Source organism: Elgaria multicarinata, chromosome 5, assembly GCF_023053635.1.
Source record: "Elgaria multicarinata webbii isolate HBS135686 ecotype San Diego chromosome 5, rElgMul1.1.pri, whole genome shotgun sequence".
NCBI lineage: Eukaryota > Metazoa > Chordata > Lepidosauria > Squamata > Anguidae > Elgaria > Elgaria multicarinata.
The window spans coordinates 71,726,393-71,746,005 of record NC_086175.1 but is presented as its reverse complement, the minus strand read 5'-3'; the positions used below and the strand labels follow the sequence as shown (position 1 = coordinate 71,746,005).

The window sequence follows — 19,613 nt, the reverse complement described above, 5'->3', positions numbered from 1 at the left end:
TAACATATAAAACAAATTTTAAACACTCAGCCAGGCCAAAGCTATTGGAGTCAGTTAAAACTCAGCATATGTTGTTAAACGCCTGGGAGAAAAGGAAAGTCTTAACCTGGCGCTGAAAAGATAACAACGTTGGCGCCAGGCAGGCCTCATCGGGGTGATCATTGCATAATTGGGGGGCCACAACAGAAAAGCCCCTCTCCCTTGTTGCTGTCCTCCAAGCTTCCCTCAGAGTAGGCACTCGGAGGAGGACCTTAGATGTTGAGCGTAGTGTACAGGTAGGTTCATGTCGGGAGAGACATTCCATCAGGTATTGTGGTCCCAAGCCATGTAAGGCTTTATAGGTTAAAATCAGCACCTTGAATCAGGCTTGGAATTGTACAGGCTGCAAATGCAAACAGGCCAGAGTCGGTCTTATATATTCGAACCTTCTTGTCCCTGTTACCAATCCGGCCACTGCATTTTGCACAAGCTGCAGCTTTTGAACCGTCTTCAAAGGCAGCCCATGTAGAGTGCATTGCAGTACTCTAACTTGGAGGTTACCAGAGCGTCGACAACTAAAGCCAGGTTATCCCTGTCCAGATAGGGGTGTAGCTGGGCTACCAACCAAAGCTGGTAGAAAACACTCCGTGCCACTGAGGCCACCTGGGTCTCAAGTGACAGAGATGGTTTTAGGAGAACCCCCAAGCTATGAACCTGCTCCTTCAGGGGGAGTGCAACCCCATCCAGAACAGGTTAAGCACCTTCCATCCGGTCAGAAGAACCACCCACTAACAGCATCTCAGTCTTGTCTAGATTGAGTTTCAGTTTATTAGCCCCTCATCCAGTCCATTGTCACAATAAAGCACTGGTTCAGCACATCCAAAGCCTCACCTGATGTAGATGAGAAGTAGAGCTGCGTGTCATCAGCATACTGATGACAATGCACTCCAAAACTCCGGATGACCGCACCCAATGGTTTCATGTAAATATTAAACAGCATGGGGGACGAGACTGAGCCCTGTGGAACTCCATACTGGAGAACCCATGGGGCCAAGCAATATTCCCCAAGCACCACCTTCTGGAACTGACCCACCAATGCAGTGCCTCCCACTCCTAAATCAACCAGCCGTTCCAGAAGGATACTATGGTCGATGGTATCGAAAGCCGCTGAGAGATCAAGGAGAATCAACAGTCACAGTCACCGTCTTTCTCCTGACATAGGTCATCATGCAGTGCGACCAAGGCTGTTTCTGTGCCAAAACCAGGCCTGAAACTTGAAATGGATCCAGATAATCGGTCTCATCCAAAAGTGTCTGGAGCTGGCTTGCAACCACCTGCTCAAGGACTTTGCCCAGGAATGGAACATTTGCCACCGGCCTATAGTTATTAAGATTTTCCTGGACCAAGGAAGCTTTCTTCAAGAGTGGTCTCAGTACTGTCTCTTTCAGGTGGCCTGGGACCACTCCCTCTCCCAGAAAGGCATTAATCGGTTCCCTGGCCCAGCCAGCTGTTCAATCCCTGCTAGCTTTTATTAGTCAAGAGGGGCAAGGATCCCATACAGGGGTGGTTGTATTATGTAACATAACTTGTTAATTGGTGTTATAATCCTAAACAGCACAAATAGTTTTTGTAAAGGCCGCCTTGAGGCCCAGTATTGGGCAAAAGGCAGAATAATAATAATAATAATAATAATAATAATAATAATAATAATAATAATAATGTTGTTGTTAAAATCCCATAGACAGTGATCTAGGGGTGTTTTGTCCATCAAAGCAATCCTTGCTTAATATATGTCAGCTTGAGTTTGGTGCTAAAATTTTACAAGGAAAACATTTTAAGGCTGGAGCATTCATAATCACACCTGTTTCTGAACATCTTATACATCACCTTTCCTGATGGTTTCTCTTTTCTTTCTTTTTGTTGAGCTACTGCTATCAGTTCCAGACTCCAAATTAGAGAAGCACTTTGAGCTAGTTTTGGGTTCTCTTGAAGTCTCAGGGAAATCTCTGCTCTCAGAAGAAGTGACACTTTTATCCTCTCTCCTTGACTCCACTCCATCCTCTGAATCACTCAAAACTTTAGCTTTCCTGAAGTGAGTTGATACCTTCCTACAATTGTCTTTTGCTAAACCATTGCATTTCTCTGGCTCGGAATCTGCCTCAGAGTTGCTCCTTGGATTACTTTTGTGCACAGAAGACAACCGATAAGAAGTTTTTTCAATGCTCTCTTCCTCTGACACGTGGCTTTTGGAGTCATCTTCCAAAAGTCCCTCCGTGTGCTTTATTTTTGGATAATTGGCAGCTGTGTGTGGCTGCTTATGACCATTAACAGGATACCTCCTCCGTGCTTTTTGTACACCACTCTCAGAATTGGAGCTTCCACTGTCAGATTCAGTAACGTGTCTTTTTCGAACAACAGCTGATCCAGCTTTGGAGGTTTTTCTTTTGTTAGATTGCTTTTCTCTCTGTGTATCACTTTCAGACTGTATGGAACTTTCTTCCTCAGAGTCATTCAGCAGTAATTTTCGGGCTGCAGCAGAAGCATTGCGATGAGGCAGTTTTCTGTTTTTGCTTCCAATACCAACACTTTCTGAGCTAGAAAGCTCCTCTTCTACATCACTCATCAGTCTTAACTTATTAGCTGCCACAGCAGCACTTCTACGTGGAATTTTTCTGCACCTTCCACTCCTGTTGCTCAAAGATTCATAGGGCTCTTTTGAATTATCAGTTTCTCTCTCACTTATTCTTTTCCTGGTAGTCCTTTGGCTATTTCCATTCTCTTGAGAAGCTAGACATAAAAGTGGAGAGGTTTACAAATTTTGAAAGATTTGTCTATTCCTAAAAATCAATTATGCAAAGTTTTCATCCAAACGTTTAATCAAATAGTACTGGAGTTCTAATCTTCTTCAGAAAACAGATTTCAAATTTTCACTCCACAGTTATTCATAACACTACAGAGACATTTGAAAGGATCTTGGCATAATTTCATTTTAGTTTCCTGAATGAACATTTTTACTTTAGAGATCCCAAAATTGCATTTAGTCACAAATAGCAGGTTTGTGGACCTCTATATAGTTTTTTTTAAAATGTGTAACTCAAAGTATTGGCTTTATCTAACGTTCTAAACTGTCTGAGCCCAAGTGAACAGAAGGAACACCTCCTGCTGTAGGACTTGTCCCATATTCTTAGATCATCTGATGGGGCTCAGTTCTAAGCGCCTTCACTATCAGAAGCTAGACATGAGTACGAGAAACAGGTACTGGCTACAGTGCACTCTTTGAAAAGTTCCCAGGGAGACTTGCTATGCTCACATTTTAAAGAAGATGGCTAAAAATATTTCAGAGCACTTTTAACTATGTAATTGGATTATATCATTCGGTGCAGTTGCATTTATGATTATCTACTGTGATTATTATTTTAAATATTTTAGGAAATTTAAATTAATTTAGCAACAGTGTTTATACAGTGCTTTTATAGTTATTTTAATTATTTTGTTGCCTTTAAGATGCCTTGAGGACCTATATTGGACCAATACAAATTATGCAGTTTTCAAAATAAATATGAAGATACATACTTGGAAGTAACGAAAGAGGTGATTCTAGTTCTGCAATCGACATCACTTTAATTACTCTTACCCATTTGCTTTTGCTGATACACTCTGTTTCTAGTAACCCTGAAGTTACTTCTCTTTTTCCCATAGGTTCCATTATGTATTGCAGGAGATGAGAAAGCTGCAGAACTTTCTTTGCTTTCCTCTGAACTACTTGAAGATGAAGCCATTGTGGAGTGTTCTAACTCACTTTCTAAAAAATATATTTAAAAAATATTGTAATCAGACTAATATGACGTCTTTGAACTGTTCCATATCTTAAACGTAAACATAAATCGCATGTTATACCTAAGTGATCCAAATCCTATTTTTCTTAGCAAAGCATTCTAAAGTAATCAATAACTTAAGTCAAACTACATAGTTCTAGTATTCAAAATTCTTCTGTCCTAAGAAATGCAGTAAGTGTGTCATCTACTCTGAGTGAAACTGCACTTTTTTAGCTTTAGTAACAATCCTATGCTTTAGAATCTCTCCTTTAAAAAAAGAGAAAAGACATATGATGGTAGAATTATGCATCATCACACACACAAAATCAAAAGAGCATAGCTATTTACATAAATGGGCTTCACAGAATAGTCATTTTTATCAGTTTGACACAGGTTATTTAATTATGGCCATTTCAAAGCATCATTTAACTGGAAATACAGCAATATAAACCAAAGCAAGATATAAGGAGAAAACATTCTTAACATATATTTGCTTCTTAGTTATTCAATATTTCACAGTAAAGACTTGACTGTTACATCCATTTTTTTCCTGCTAATTTCAAAAGTTATAATGGAAAACTATTTTGATTAATAGTTAAATTCACATATAATGATGAGAAAAACTTTTGGAATTTCTGTAATTATCATTGTTTTACCATTATATCCTTTGTGAATCAAAATCAGTCCTCTTCTAAATATCCAATAGGGTTTATATTAACCAACTTTGAATCTTGTAGAATAAAACATAAAATGTTTAAATCAGACAAACAATGAGAATTTAAGAGTCAGATTATGTGTAAAAGTAAGTGAACCCTTGGTATCATCAGCTCAATTAAAGGGAATAATTAGAATCAGGTGTTTAAGTAATTAGGTAGATCTTCAGGGGTGAGTTTAGGAGGCCCCACCCTATACAAAGATCCAAAACTTTTTGAGTTTGGTCCACACCATAAGATTGTGTGAAAACTCGCCATGCCATGGTCAAAAGACATCTCTGACGACCTCAGAAAAACAGTTGTTGCGTTCATCAGTCTAGAACAAGTTACAAAACTATTTCTAAGGCTCTGGGACTCCACCAATCCACTGCCAGGCAGATAGTCTACAAATGGAGAATGTTTAAGAACATAAGAAGTGCCCTGATGCTGGATCAGACCAAGGGTCCATCTAGTCCAGCACTCTGCTCACACAGTGGCCAGCCAGCCATCAGCCAGGGACCAACAAGCAGGACATGGTGCAACAGCACCCTCCCACCCATGTTCCCCAGCAACTGGTGCACATAGGCTTACTGCCTCGAATACTGGAGATAGCACACAACCATCAGGGCTAGTAGCCATTGATAGCCTTTGCCTCCAGGAATTTATCCACTCCCCTTTTAAAGCCATCCAAATTGGTGGCCATCACTACATCTTGTGGTAATGAGTTCCATAATTTAACTATGCACTGTGTGAAGAAGTACTTCCTCTTATTTGTCCTGGATCTCCCACCAAACAGCTTCATGGGATGACCCCGGGTTCTAGTATCTAGTAAAAGGTCTCCCTATCCACATTCTCCATACCATGCATAATTTTGTACACCTCTATCATGTCTCCCCTTAGCCTCCTTTTTTCCAAGCTTCACAATCCCAGTTGATGTAACCTCCCCTCATAGGGGAGATGCTCTAGCACCTTAATCATTTTAGTTGCCCTTTTCTGCAATTTCTCCAGCTCTATAATATCCTTTTTTTGGTGTGGTGACCAGAAGTGTACACGGTATTCGAAGTGTGGTCGCACCATAGATGTGAATAAGGGCAGTATGATACTGGCCGTTTTATTCTTAATTCCTACAGTAACTCTACCTGGGAGTAGCTGTCCTACCAAAAATCTCTCCAAGAACAAACCACCACATCTTCCAGGACATCAAAAAGAACCTCAGAGTAACATCCAAAGATTTGCAGGCCATTGTTGCCTTAGCTAACACTGAGTGTTCATGACTCAACAATTAGAAAAAAATGGTGTTCATGAGGACAGCCAGGTGGAAACCACTGCTATCTAAAAAAAAAGTGGACCCAAAAGTGGACCATGCAACAAGATAACGATCCTAAATACAGAAACAGATCTGCAAAAGAATGGCTGTGGAAGAAGAAATTCCATGTTTCAGAATGGCCTAGGCAAAGCCTGGACCTATACCCCATCGAAATGTTGTGGCAGGATCTAAGTGAGCTGTTCATGCAAGGAAGGCCTCAAATGTCACTGGTTCTGTAAGGAGGAATGAGTTAAATTCCTCAAAACTGCTGTGAGAGACAGACAACAGTTACAGGAAACACTTACTTGAAGTCACTGCTGCTCAAGGGGTGCCACCACGTACTGAAACTAAAGGTTCACATACTTTTTCCATACATGGATATTGAATGTTGAATCAGGTGCATATATAAAATGTTGAAAAAGCATCTTGTTTGGGTGTCATCTGTTTAATCAGGTTATCTATTATTCTGTATCTAGGATTATGAGGTTAATCAAGACCTAATAACAATTTAGGTTTGAAATGTGACAGTCTTAAGGGGCTCATAATCTTGCCACTGTATAATCAAAAGGATACAAATAAAATAGTAAGACCATATATTGTGTTGATAAATGTAAAGCTGCCTTTCAACTTTACAATTAACAAAATAGTGTATAACAAAATTTAAATAAGTTCAATAAGTTTACCCACAGTAAAACAGCCACCATACATTAAAAACCAGCAGGAGATGTGCATGCATATTTCTCTGCATTTTTAAAAAAATTAGGAGCTTTGGTATTTTTGACTGTTTGGTATATGCCAATTTATTTAAGTTCCATAAAACACCATGGGTTTTTTTTTTTTAAAAAAAGGCTGGCTAGTAAATAAGAAACATCAATTCTACAAAGCTGATATATAGTGGGGAAATTGGAAGATGGAAATTTTTTTGCATGGCCTGCCTTGATTATTTTAATAACTTTAATAATGTTAAAGCTGCAATGTGATGATCCCTAGGAGAGGGTCTCAGGCACCATAGAACTTTCTGGCTTCACCATTACAAGGATAAAGACAAAGGTCCACCCTCCAAGTGGGAGATCTGTCCTCCTCGTAAGCTCGTAATGTGGACAGGTCTGCACCATGCTGGTGCTCCTCTGGCATCGGAGCTCCAACAACAGAGAAGGGGGAAGGAGACATGTTGGGAGAGGCTGTGGATCCCCAGGACCCAAACCCCTCCTGTTCCTCCCACATTTCCCCAGAATAGGGAAAAACTACACCAGCCTACAGCCAGAATATGGAAAAACTACACCCAGAACTACTGGGAGGGAAATAGGTTCTTTTTCATGTTCCCCCAAAAGGAGGAAGAACAACCCCCCACCCCCACCTTCCATTCTACTGAGATAAGCCTAGGTGCAGTCATAAGAAAAGGTTCCTCCGCCTCAGATTTGGCTTTTTGCATTGTAAGAGTATGGTTGCTTGAGTTGAATTTTAACAGCAAGAGTTTGCAGTTAAACTGAAAAGTTTCTTTTAACAAGGTGGGTTTCCCCCCAGATTACTCACCTGATGACAATGCAGAACTGCATGCTACAGCTGTGTTTCTTGTTCGTGTGTTTTCCCCAAAAGACGATGTGGAGTTTGAGTCAGATGATACACCAGCAATACTGTGACTAGAGCTGCTAGTATATATTTTATGGCTTGTAAGACAGGACTTTCGACTTGAGGTATTTTGGTTAGAAGAATCTTCTGCCGCAGACTGAATTTTTGTCTGAGATTTACACTGCTTCTGCTTTGTATTTCTTAACAAAAAGAATGGAAACAATATGCAGTTCATGAAGGTGATATAAAATCCCTTTCTACTTCTCAAATTGCATCAATTAAGTGAATTTTAAGATTCAACAGAAGGAATGGAAATGAGTCTTAAATTTAAAAAAATCATTTACATTGTCAGTAATAAGAATGGAAAAGCACACCTATACTATGGGTACTTTTTCTCCCCAACTTTTAACCAGCTAAAATAGCAGTGCCCTTTTTGTGATGTATGTTTTAAAGATTATTCTTATTTTAAGTGTTTTATGGTTGTTCACACATCACACTAACCCACATTCAGTGGTTAAGTATGGGTTGTTTTGACCCATGGGTTGTTCATTGAACCGTGGGTTAGTGTATTGTCTGATCGCAGCCAGGGTGACTAGTTAACCATGCACTGTGGGGCTTGTTAACTAGCCTGAACAATCCATCAACCATGGGTTCTCAAGGCGACTTGTTTGAGAAAATAAACCACACTGCATGGTTAACAAGCCATCCTGACTGTGTTCAGAGAACAAGCTAACTCATGGCTCAACAAACAACCTACAGCTCAGATCAACCCACCTTCAACCCACTGAGTGTGGGTTATCGTGTTCTGTGAAAAGCCCCACTGTTTTCATTGCCCTTGTAAGTCATCTCAAAGGAAAGGAGTAAATAAAATCAGTAAATTCCCCCGGGCACACTAACACTAGAAAATTTAGGGTTTTCCTTATGCTCTTCGCTCCTCTGATGCCATGTTTCTCGCCTGCCCAAGGGTCTCTACTTCCCTTGCTCGGCTTCGTCCATTTTCTTCTGCTGCCCCTTATGCCTGGAACGCTCTTCCAGAACATTTGAGAACTACAAGTTTAACCACAGCTTTTAAAGCTCAGCTAAAAACTTTTCTTTTTCCTAAAGCTTTTAAAACTTGATTTTGTTCTGACTTTATACTGTTAGTTTTACCCTACCCAGTGCCTGTTTACCCTACCCTGTGCCTGTTTGCATTCTCTTCCCCTCCTTATTGTTTTATTATGATTTTATTAGAATGTAAGCCTATGCGGCAGGGTCTTGCTATTTACTGTTTTACTCTGTACAGCACCATGTACGTTGATGGTGCTATATAAATAAATAATAATAATAATACAGCTTCAAGTAGAGAATATATTAAAATGAATATATTAAAAGTACTTTGGCAGTGGTATGAATTCATAAAGACCCTTTTGGGTTACTGCTCAAGGCAAGTCTCCCTAAAGAACCATAAATGTATGCAATCTTACATTCTCTGGAGGAAAAGAAGGATATAAATGCAAAATGGTACTTCAACTGACCACCACAACACTAGGTTTCTGGGTGGTCAGGAAAGAGAAAACAAAACTGAAGGAAAAGAATTATAAGCATTTACAAAGCTCTCCTCTTAACATGAAAAGTTCTGATATTGCTCTGATATTCTGAATTAATGTGCCATTAGCATTATGTATGACACCCTGAGCAAGTTGGTAGGAGGTAAATGTGATGATGATTCAAAAACTCATAATATACATAGAATATGATGTGGCCTCTGATGTCACAGATTGCAGCTAAGGACCCACTATGAAGGGAGACATGTTGGAGGCTTGAACTGAATAGAAATATATAGTCATGTTTTATTGGATAAAGAAACTTGTTTGTAGGGCAGCTTTTTATATTTACACCAGGTTTCTGTGGGGAAAATGCTACAGAAGAGACACAGTGCAACAAACTATTCATGAGAATAGTTAAATATAATAAAAGAAAGTGGGATTGTTCTTGCCCATTACAGAAAATGTAGAGGCAGGAGGCAGTTGGAGATGAATTATGGCAGAATTAGGAAGCACTCCTGATCAGTGCAGTGTTAAGAGAATCAAATGTTATGAAACATCTCCGTTATGTCTGGTCACAAATGTTTTCCCCTATGTCGCATTAACACTCAAACAAGCAGTATTCATGCATCCATGAACACTAATTATGATTTTCTTACAAGATTTCCATCTTGCAATAGAGCATGGTAGAGTATAGTTGTGGAACACAAGAATTTATCCCTAGCCTACTTTATCAAATCTGTACCAAATACAATTCAAAAACATTTTGTCTATTTAAATAAGTTAAGGAACAAAGCACCCAGTACCAGCCTGATCCTGAAGCAAATAGAGCAGGAAGTCCCTAAAATCATACAGAAGTCAACTTAGGGCCTTGCTAGACGAGGCCTTAGCGCGCTTTGAGGCCCGGTTTCCCTGCTGTGCATCCAGATGACGCACAGGGGAATCTGGGGTCAAGCCGTGCTCAGACCTCCCTTAACGCGCCATAAGCGAATTCGTCTAGCAAGGTCCGTGGCTTTTTGCGGCTACTCGCTTACTCGTGAGTAGCCGGGAAAAGCCACGGACTGGGCACAGCGTTCATACGAGCGCTGTGCCCATCGGGCCGGGGGGATCCCCGGGGGGGAGATGGGGGGAAGGCCGGACCGGCAGGAGAGGGGGGAGGGCCGAGGGTGGCACGGACACGGGACGGAGGGTGGCACAGACACGGGACGGAGGGTGGAACGGACACGGGAGGGAGGGCAGAGGGTGGCACAGATCGGGGACGGGACGGAGGGTGGAGGGTGGCACAGACACGGGACGGAGGGTGCCAGACACGGGAGGGAGGGCCGAGGGTGGCACAGATTGGGGACGGGACGGAGGGCGGGGAAAGAGTGGGCAGGAGGCATGGGAGGGGATCAGGAGCGGATGGGGGGGGGCTTAAGTAAAAAAAAAACGCTTACCTTGTCCGGAGTCTTCGGGGCGCACGTGGCCCCTTTAACAAAAATAAAAATAATAATGGCCGACGCTGCAGGGCTTCTGTAGTCCCTGCACATCGTGCGTCTAGGAGGCGGGGCGGCGTGCGCTAAAGTTAGCGCGCCGTAGCCCCGCCTCCCTGCCGGCTTATCCGGCATCGTCTAGCAAGACCCTTAGACAAAGAGATAATGATCCTTTAGTCTGCTAACTGCTCTTTGGCTGATCAGATGTTGCGCATCTTGAAGCACTCTCCAATGCAAGTCTACTCAGAAGTAAGCACCAATGAGTTCAACTGGACTTACTTCCAGGTAGATATGCATAGGATTGCAGCCTTAGCCTCTCAACCACCACCTCAAAATAGTTGCCAATTGGAATGTTCTTATGAAGTAACAATGACCATCCTGTTAATGAAAAACATCCACAGAATGAAAATTCTATGCTAAAAATTTACCTGGGTGTTTTGGTAGAGTTCTGTACAGACTTACTCTGACTTTGAAATTTCCTACTGTGTCGCCGACCTCGCCATAATCTTTCATTGTATTTTTGTCCAGTTCTAAAGTCAGAGATGATTCTTCTCATTTTTTCCTCAAACAGCGCAGATAATCTCAATGTCATACTATATATCTAGATTGGGTAAGACAGATTAAGAATTAAAGTATTTTAGTCAAATTCAGTATAACAACTAGACACCCCCAATGGTTCCATTGACATATGATTGTCTTGTTGTTTCTCTTCAGCATGAATACTTATACAACTGAGCAGTAAATCTTAACCAAAGAAGGTAATAGGATATATCAAATATTCTTTTCCAGAACATTTCAATCAAACAATGGAGAAAAGCTGTGGGTGGATTCAAGGGGTTACTATAGCTTCACCCAAAGTCCTTTAATTTTAAATATAAAGATGGTTCTGAAGCTTTTGCAAATCTCTGAAGTCAGTAAGTTACCAAAATCTGCTTATGGAACTATTTCTTTAAGATCCATTTATAGTTATAACCTCCTCTAATTTCTATTTCCAAGTTTGATGGGTATCTCAGTCAATGTATCAGTCAAAGACTCTGACGTTGATAATTTATTAAGGCTTGACCTTTGATCAAATTACAGTGAAACTAGTATTTAAAGTTGTAATAAGCAAGAATCAGTAGATGAAAATTTCCATACAAAATCAAAGGAACACAACAGAGAAATCTTATGATTTTATATAACCTTTCAACTTTTCCTATGTATCTACCATGACTAAGATACAGGGGTTATTTGGAACAGATTTCCTTTATAAAAACCCAGTAGACACAAAGAAGAGATATAGCACAACAATTATACTGAAATAAAATTAGTTTGAGTTTCAATGTCATTAAACCATAGTACATACGTGGACTTTGTAATGTAAACTTAGATGTAAACTAAAATGATAGTACATTTAAAAGAATGAGTCTTCTATGATTTTGCAGGGTTACCATAGAAGATTTATTATTCATATAGACATCTGTGACCTTGGTGCAACTGATATTTATATTAATTTTGCTTGCTTAAATTGACTCAGTAACTAGAAACTGTGGCCTCATACGGAAGACAATAGTCAACCATGTGTTAATAATCAACTCCACAGATGACTATTATCATGTCATCTTGGGAGTACCCCAATAAACAGTCATCAGTGGAGTTGACTATTAACACATGGTTAACTATTACCCCCGCTCTGTCCTCCCCACCGAATAGCTGTGCTGGTTCCCATGAAAATCCCCCTTTGTGCCAGGTCCCCCTACTGTCAGGACACAGCGCGAAAGGGGATTCTCATGGGATGTGCCATCCCCGGATGGCATGCTGTGATATGCGGCTGCTCACATGTTCCCAGGGACATGCACATCACGTCCTTGGGTGGAGCGGGGTGCCACAATCAGGGTGTCAAGCCGTGGGAGACATCCTTGCCCCACACCACGCTAGCTACTTTGTTATGGGGTTGGCAGGAGAGCTCCTGCCATCCCCCGACCTGTATCCAAATGGATAGCAGGGCAGGGCGGCAGAAGCATCTCTCCTGCGTCTGACAACTGCAAAAGACCTTGCGCTACCCCCACCCCCACCCCCTTCTCCACAAAGAACAGGTGGGCGGCGGCACAAGGATCCCTCCTGCAGCTGTCATGACCATACCCCTTCTCTTGTGGTGAACGTAAAACCGCTGGACACATCCTTCCGCCAATCGTGGTGCCTGTCCTCACCACACCCAGGGATGGGATGTACATGTCCCTGGGAACACGTGGGGAGCCACCAATCACGGCGCCGCACCCAGGGACGGCATGATTGGCGGCTCCACACACACATTCCAGAACAGCTGACACATGCCTACAGAGCCCCGCTGGACAAAAGCGGCAGGTGTTTCTGCTGCTCTTTCCTCGCAACTCTGTAGGCACATGAAATAGTCAACAGAGCCCGCCACACGGCACAATAATCAACAGTTGTGCAGATAGTCAACTCTGCACACAGTTGATTATTTGCGCTGGTTACAACCAACCGTTGTGTGGAAAAGGCTCGACAGATGACACAATAGTCAACGGTGGACTATTTAAAAGCAACAGTGGGCTATTTAAACAACTGCTGACTATTGTGTCATCCGACCCGTCTGTATTTCTCTAATCACACCAGCACTTTAATACAGAAACAAGATCAGCAATTCATCTTTAAACACTGTTTTTCAGTCGGTTCCCCCCCCCCCCCCCATACACTTCCTTTAAATTCTCTCTAACTGAACAGATGCTGATTTTACTAGTATGGTAAACAATATAGAAATGTTACCTTAGACCTTTTATTTGGGGTGTATGCTTTAGCATTGCCAAATATTAATCTAATATCTTTGCACAGTTCCATTGGAGTATCATAGTTTGCAGCTTCTAGAGTCTCCTTCACTGTCCCCAAATCCATCGGTGTGTCTATAATTTCTCGGTAATCCTAAATAAACAGATCCAAATAACTCTATTATTTAAATCAGTATGGGGGAAAAAGATGGTGTGGTGTTTCTCAGACATGTAAGCATATAAGTCCACATGTAAGCCTGTGGACAAAACAAACAAAACAGGAGAACACTGTGTATAAAACGACCCAAGATAATGCTAATATACATTTTATCTATATACTGGAAAGTAGCACAACTATATCAACCAAGTTTTACCATCCAGTTCTGAGAGCAGTTAGGGTTTTTTTTCTGTATGAAGGATATTTGAAAGAAGTTAACTTATGAAAGAAAGCTCCTCTGAGAGAAAGAGATAACATAGACAAGTGATAGTCACTATTCTGCATTACTAATCTGGAATTGAAGCTGGGGTTGGGAAAGAACCATCTTGTAGGTGCTCTGGACGCTTTTAGTTAGGAAACTCAGTTGTGGAACTAGAACACTTCTGAGGGAAAAGTTACACCATTGTTGAGCAATAGAACTTGCAGGTTTAGCCCAAGACAAATAGCTCTCTCAACTAACCTATTTAAGAACATTGTTGGGAAGCAAAATGGGGTAAGAATAGGAAAGCACACTATACACTGGAAATGCTATAAAATAATGCATATATCAGGGTTATGTTAACGAACAATAACTTACAGGGTACTGATCCAGGTCAACAGGTTGTCTAAACGGCTCAGAATCCTCACACTGGAAAATTAAATTTACAAGTTCCATGCATTGTCTCTTCCAACTATTTTCATCATAGCTGGGTTTTGCAGTGGTTTTCCTGTTCAGGGCCTGTTTCTTTAAAACAGAAGTATAATATTTCTAAGTATACAATGACATTAAGGAATAGTTTTAAAAACTGCCTGCCAAGACCAGTATATAACATTTCATATCCATCTGTACAGTTTCTAGCAGTATAATTACGAAACTGCTACTTTCTTATAAATTGGGGAAATTATGGTTAAAGCAGATTGACTTACTTTTCTAGAAGATGCTCTTGGTACATAGGTCTCTTCATCATCCTACAAAACAGTTATTTATTTATTTATTTATTTATTGCATTTATATACCGACCCATAGCCGAAGCTCTCTGGGTGGTTTACAAAAGTTAAAAACAGTAAACATTAAAAACAAATATACAAAGTTTTTTTTTTTAAAAAAAAACACATTTATTTAGAGATAAGTCCTATTCAATAAGGTTACAATACTAGGTCCATACTGCTGTTATTAAGGTGAATGGAAAGGATATAGGTTGATAAAATAGCAGGCATAATAAGCTAATAGTTAACTGCACAACACAAGAATTAAGTGTTATTACCAATTCAGCAGCATCAGTGCTGTCCTCATTGTTTATCGCAATACACAATTCAAAAACATCTGTACAATTTGGATTCCTGAAAAATAAAAATATATTTTGTTACTCAAGAAAAAAATGCAGCTACAGTAAGCAAACAATGGTAATGAGAAACAACCAAAATTAAGACAATCCTAATTTAATTTTAAGGTACTTAAAGTTATTGTTTAGCCTGAAGTGTTGCTTACCTGATCAATTCTAAGAGCTGATCTGTGATTTTTTGAGCAGACCTAGCAATAGTGCTGTTGGGTTCATTGAAAGTTAGGGCATTGCTCTCAATACATCTTACTTCCCAAATCAATGCAGAGAGACTCCTATATTTAACAGTAAACAGAATAAAATTAAACAGGAAAAATAAACCCTTGGTTCCTATTTTGCAGTTTTAATTTCTGTGAACTGCCCAGAGAGCTTCGACTATTGGGTGGTATAGAAATATAATAAATAAATCTGGAGAACTTTAAGGAAAAGAATCCTACTATTCATTTATTTATTGTTTTAACACCACATTATCTCACGGAAAGCAACAACAACAAACATATCCATGCTTGAGATAGTATTGCTCTTTCTAACCCCTCTAAAAATGACAGTTTCATACAAAGGTGCATCACCATCCTTCACACTTTAAAGTCTACTGGTATTTTCATTTCAGTCACCACCTGTCCTGAATTTATTTATAGCATGTAGAGTTACATGTAAAATATTCTGTATTTGCCTTTTGTTGGTAGCACAACTGTGCCCCTATATTCCTCCAAACCGCTAAAAAAACCCACATTCCCCTATGTACCTTACGATATAAGACATTGACCTGGTTTGCACAATCACTGCAGCCCACCGTGGCTTATTAGCCACAATGGGTTGTAGTGCCTGTGGGCGCCAAGTTGGTAATCTAAGCCCCTGACACCATGTGAACCCAGTAAAGGTAGGTTGTTGGGGTGGCTGACAGTCCACTCAGAACCCATTCTGGAAAGGACAGTTTCTGCTTGTTTCCAGTTGCTTTAAGAACCGCTAGTTCTCTATGGTGCTACCGGCATGTCCTGATGGCCCAGGGGCATTGCAGGATACTGCCCCCAATTCCTATAGAAGTTGGAGAGGACAGAGTACTGAACAAAATATATTCATTACTTTTCCCATTTATACTATTCATACCAAATGCAAATTCTTCTATCATAAGGTTCTATCTTGAGGATCTTTCAAATCATCTTTTTGAGAATACTTATTGGTGGCTTAGCTTCATCACTTAGAAGACTGATGTATTTTCTAGTGTCAAATCAGACTAACCTGTAAAACCGGTTGACTAGTCTCATCCGGATAGTCCAAAGGTCTGTTGGATAAGCTATTACTGTACTGTACTTTGGATATGTATTCAGATCAACTGGGCCAGCAAATGCTGCTGAAATATCTGTCAAATAGTAATTTCAGTCAGTTGAAGCAGCTAAATTTCTTGTACACTGATTTCCATACAAATAGTAAATCAGGCATTAAAAACAAGTTATACCTTGTTTTGGAAAACATAGTAGAGGTTGGAACAAGTTGCATTTACACTCAAAATACTTGCAGTGTGCATCCTATATCTTTAACCCAAGATGCACTCTCCCTTCCTCCCCCCACCCCTCCAACACACAGAGATAGGTGAGGGATAGGTATCAGATTTCTAGATCCTTACCAAGTCTCAAAAGCTGATCAATTCCACAAATAATCCGCTCGCATTCTTCATCCTGAGGTTTCCCCTGCCATTCACCCTTTTGAGGTTTGTATAACAGTTTCGCCATTTCTTGAGGAGTCACAGAAACACTACTTCCCAATTCCTCAGGCTGATCAACTACTTATTGTCAACAAATACAAGTGATATTCAGAGAACAAAACAAAATGAAGGAAGTTTAATAAATTGTACTTGTTATGACACACACTTTTACATCAGAAGTAGCCAGGCATATTCAGAACATTCTATAACAATTTCCTTTAAAAGGGGTTAGGTGCTCAATTCTTCAAATAAGAATGTAAGAAGAGTCATGCTGGATCAGACCAAGGGTCCATCTAGTCCAGTATTCTGTTCATACAGTAGCCAATAGGCTGTTGATCAGGAACTTACAAGCAGGACACGAGTGAAACAGCATCCTCCCATGCATATTCCTCAGTTAGTTGCCTCTGCTACTGGAGGTAGCACATAGCTATCAAGACTAGCAGCCATTGATACTTCAGTATGTCCTTTGTTATGAGGGAAAGTATAACGCCAACAGCTACAATGGAATGTGTTCTGTTGCTTAAAAACAGACAAGGGCAAGGTAACATACTAAGCCAATGTCAATGAATTAGGACAGCAACTACACCAGGGATTAAAAATGAGAACCAGCCAATTGCTCCAAAATTGTAGCCTATCTGAAATAGATCTGGCCAATGAAACAAACCCTCCTTAACTCTGAAATAATCACAAAGCATACCTACTGGTTGAGCCTCTACCTTCAGCAAAGATGGGTGTGTATTGGACCCTAGCCAATCCTTAGTCTAGACAGGAAAACTTCTTACCAGTCATTTTAGACTAGGAGGATCATGAAGTCAAGTACACATACCCAGAAGTCAGGATGTTGCACAAAATTCCTTTTTCTAAGTAAATGTTTCTTAAATCTGCTCTAGTGCTAACATACCTAACTGCAAGCAGGTGTAAACAATTTTTAAACATAATCACAGGACAACTCCCTGGGTCACACTGTGATAGGGAAGAAATCCCATGAAGTAGTATTGTCTCATTCTGTGAATCTCAAGCACAAAGAAATCAGCAATGCCACCCACGATGAGCCCTCCCCCTCCCCTGTGTTTACACAATTTTTACACAATTGCATTTCTTTCAATGTCGGGGAAGAACAATAGTAGGGGCTGCTTAATCCTTTTCCCTCTGTTGTTCCACTAAAAATTGCCCCCTCCCTAGTGCTGCTTTGCTTCTCAGAGTGGAAAAGATATGGTTACTTTTATCTTTTCCCCTATACATGGAAAAGCAAGTAGAAGATGCGATTTTGAGCCAGAATTAAACAGCCCCTTGCCCCGTGATTCCTCTGCTCAAACTTGCAATCTCCAGACCTTATTTTTGAGTTTTAACAGTGAAGTTAAATGAGGTTCCATTCCCATAACTACATGTCACATCTAAGATGTGTCTGAATAATAATTCTCTGTAGTGTGCAAAGCAATCTTTTTTCTATCCTCAAAGCAGTGGTTTCTGATGGAACTCAACCAAATTGTGCGAACTTCACATGTCTCACCTCAGGGAATTCAGATTATACAGAAAACACCAAGAAGGTATGCATCTATCAGTTGCGCAACTACAGTTGCTGATTCTCTAAAGGGCAAAGTCACCAATGTGTCTTAATTCATTTACAACCAAGGGTTAGTTTTGACATATGAAGTACCCTATTTCTTCGATTCTAAGATGCACTTTTTTCCCATATAAACATCTCTAAAAATGGGGTGCATCTTAGAATCGCGGGTGTGTCTTAGGGTTGTTGTTTTTCTGTTGGTGGTACTGAAATTAGTGTGCGTCTTACAATTGATGGCATCTTACAATCGAAGAAATATAGTTTACTATATTGGTTAAGCAATGTCACATTAATGAGTTGTTTTCCCGTTCAGGGTAATTAATATTCTGGGGGGTAGGGGGGAATCCCAACATACTAACTTACACTTTCAGAAAACAGACGACAAATACAGAACGTAAAAATACACACACTGATGCAGTTGAACAAAGGGACAACTATTAAGAAAATGTTAACACATTATTTTAGCATACCATTCTCTGGAATTGGTTCCATATCCCATGGGCTAAGTCTTTCAGTTTCACCATTGTCCCATCTGTTTTAACAAAAAAGAATAGAAAAAATGGAGATACTTTAAAATAAAAAATATCAATACAAATAGAGAACATACTTAATATAATACTTTAAAGGAAATGGTGCTGTTGTAAGAATAATTATACAAAGGACGAGGACAGATAACCACAATGGTTGACTACTTCATCTCCCTCCGCAACCCCCATGACCATTACTTTTATGTTAGAGTAGTATATCTAGTGGAACCTTACTCAGCTACATGTTTTTCTCAAGCAAAAGTGTCCCTTGGGTCATGATCATGTATTTACTTTTGTGAATTCAATAACCAGGAACAAAACAAAGGAGATCTCAAAAGGTGGAATGAGAAAGCAATATATTAAGACCCTTGTTCAAGGGCAACTGACACAATCCTTTGGAAACTGTAACATTCAATACAATACTCTAAGAGCCCCTTTGAAGTCTCCTGTCTTCCAATCCCATTCCAATGTCTTCTCTTCTTCAGAAGTAAACTATCAGTGAATTCATTTCTTGAGTCGTAAAGGGAAGACTATTCAAATCAGACTTCATGAGTACCAAATCTCTGAGAAAGGACTAAAGTGCACCTAAAATAATTCCCCTAATGTTCAATAAGGCTTACTCTCTACTATATGTATTTATGATTGCGGCTCAAGGCTGCAATCTAGTTTTCATTTCAATCTAGAGAAGTCAGTATCTCCCATGTGCAACCATGCTTTTCACTTTTAAATTATCCTAACCTTCCAAATTAGCTGTGTATTCATCAATATTCTTTCTCAATGCAAAAACCAGAAAGCATAAGGAAAAAGGCAATTCTGAGAGATTTTGTTTAGTTCCTTAATCTCTTCTTCATTAAAAACACTGATATACTTTCATAGGATACTTATAGCGGTTAAAGAAGCTGCCAATGCAATTTTGTTTTTAAAACAGCCTTTCCCACCAATCTGAAGTGGCAATGCTAAAATAAACGTGCACATACTTAACACTGTAACATTGAAAAGGGCTATCTGGATACTGTGACTGGTATGGCTCTTGGCTCAAGACAGTTCCAAACCACCAAGCATCATCAATAATAGAACGAAAGCGGTCACCTGTAAAAAATACCAGATTACATAGTTCTTTTAAATGAACTTTTTCGCTAGAAGATGGCATGAAAAATAGTGCCGCT

The 19,613-nt window shown here is 40.0% G+C and overlaps 1 protein-coding gene across 3 annotated transcripts in view; it reads right to left on the bottom strand.

Annotated features, from left to right (window-relative positions):
* BRWD1 (bromodomain and WD repeat domain containing 1) overlaps positions 1 to 19,613 on the bottom strand; it is a 60,339-nt gene that overhangs the window by 4,987 nt on the left and 35,739 nt on the right. For 2 of the 3 annotated variants that reach the window (XM_063126621.1, XM_063126623.1), the window contains exons 28-40: positions 19,425 to 19,536; positions 18,391 to 18,452; positions 16,279 to 16,437; positions 15,894 to 16,014; positions 14,804 to 14,929; positions 14,580 to 14,655; positions 14,242 to 14,283; positions 13,913 to 14,059; positions 13,120 to 13,272; positions 10,785 to 10,957; positions 7,326 to 7,561; positions 3,614 to 3,781; positions 1,867 to 2,766 (exon numbers count right to left, since the gene is read on the bottom strand). In XM_063126621.1, the coding sequence (XP_062982691.1) occupies positions 1,867 to 2,766; positions 3,614 to 3,781; positions 7,326 to 7,561; positions 10,785 to 10,957; positions 13,120 to 13,272; positions 13,913 to 14,059; positions 14,242 to 14,283; positions 14,580 to 14,655; positions 14,804 to 14,929; positions 15,894 to 16,014; positions 16,279 to 16,437; positions 18,391 to 18,452; positions 19,425 to 19,536 (2,475 nt within the window). The remainder of the gene's footprint in view (positions 1 to 1,866; positions 2,767 to 3,613; positions 3,782 to 7,325; positions 7,562 to 10,784; positions 10,958 to 13,119; positions 13,273 to 13,912; positions 14,060 to 14,241; positions 14,284 to 14,579; positions 14,656 to 14,803; positions 14,930 to 15,893; positions 16,015 to 16,278; positions 16,438 to 18,390; positions 18,453 to 19,424; positions 19,537 to 19,613) is intronic. The other variant, XM_063126622.1, reaches the window with a different exon arrangement.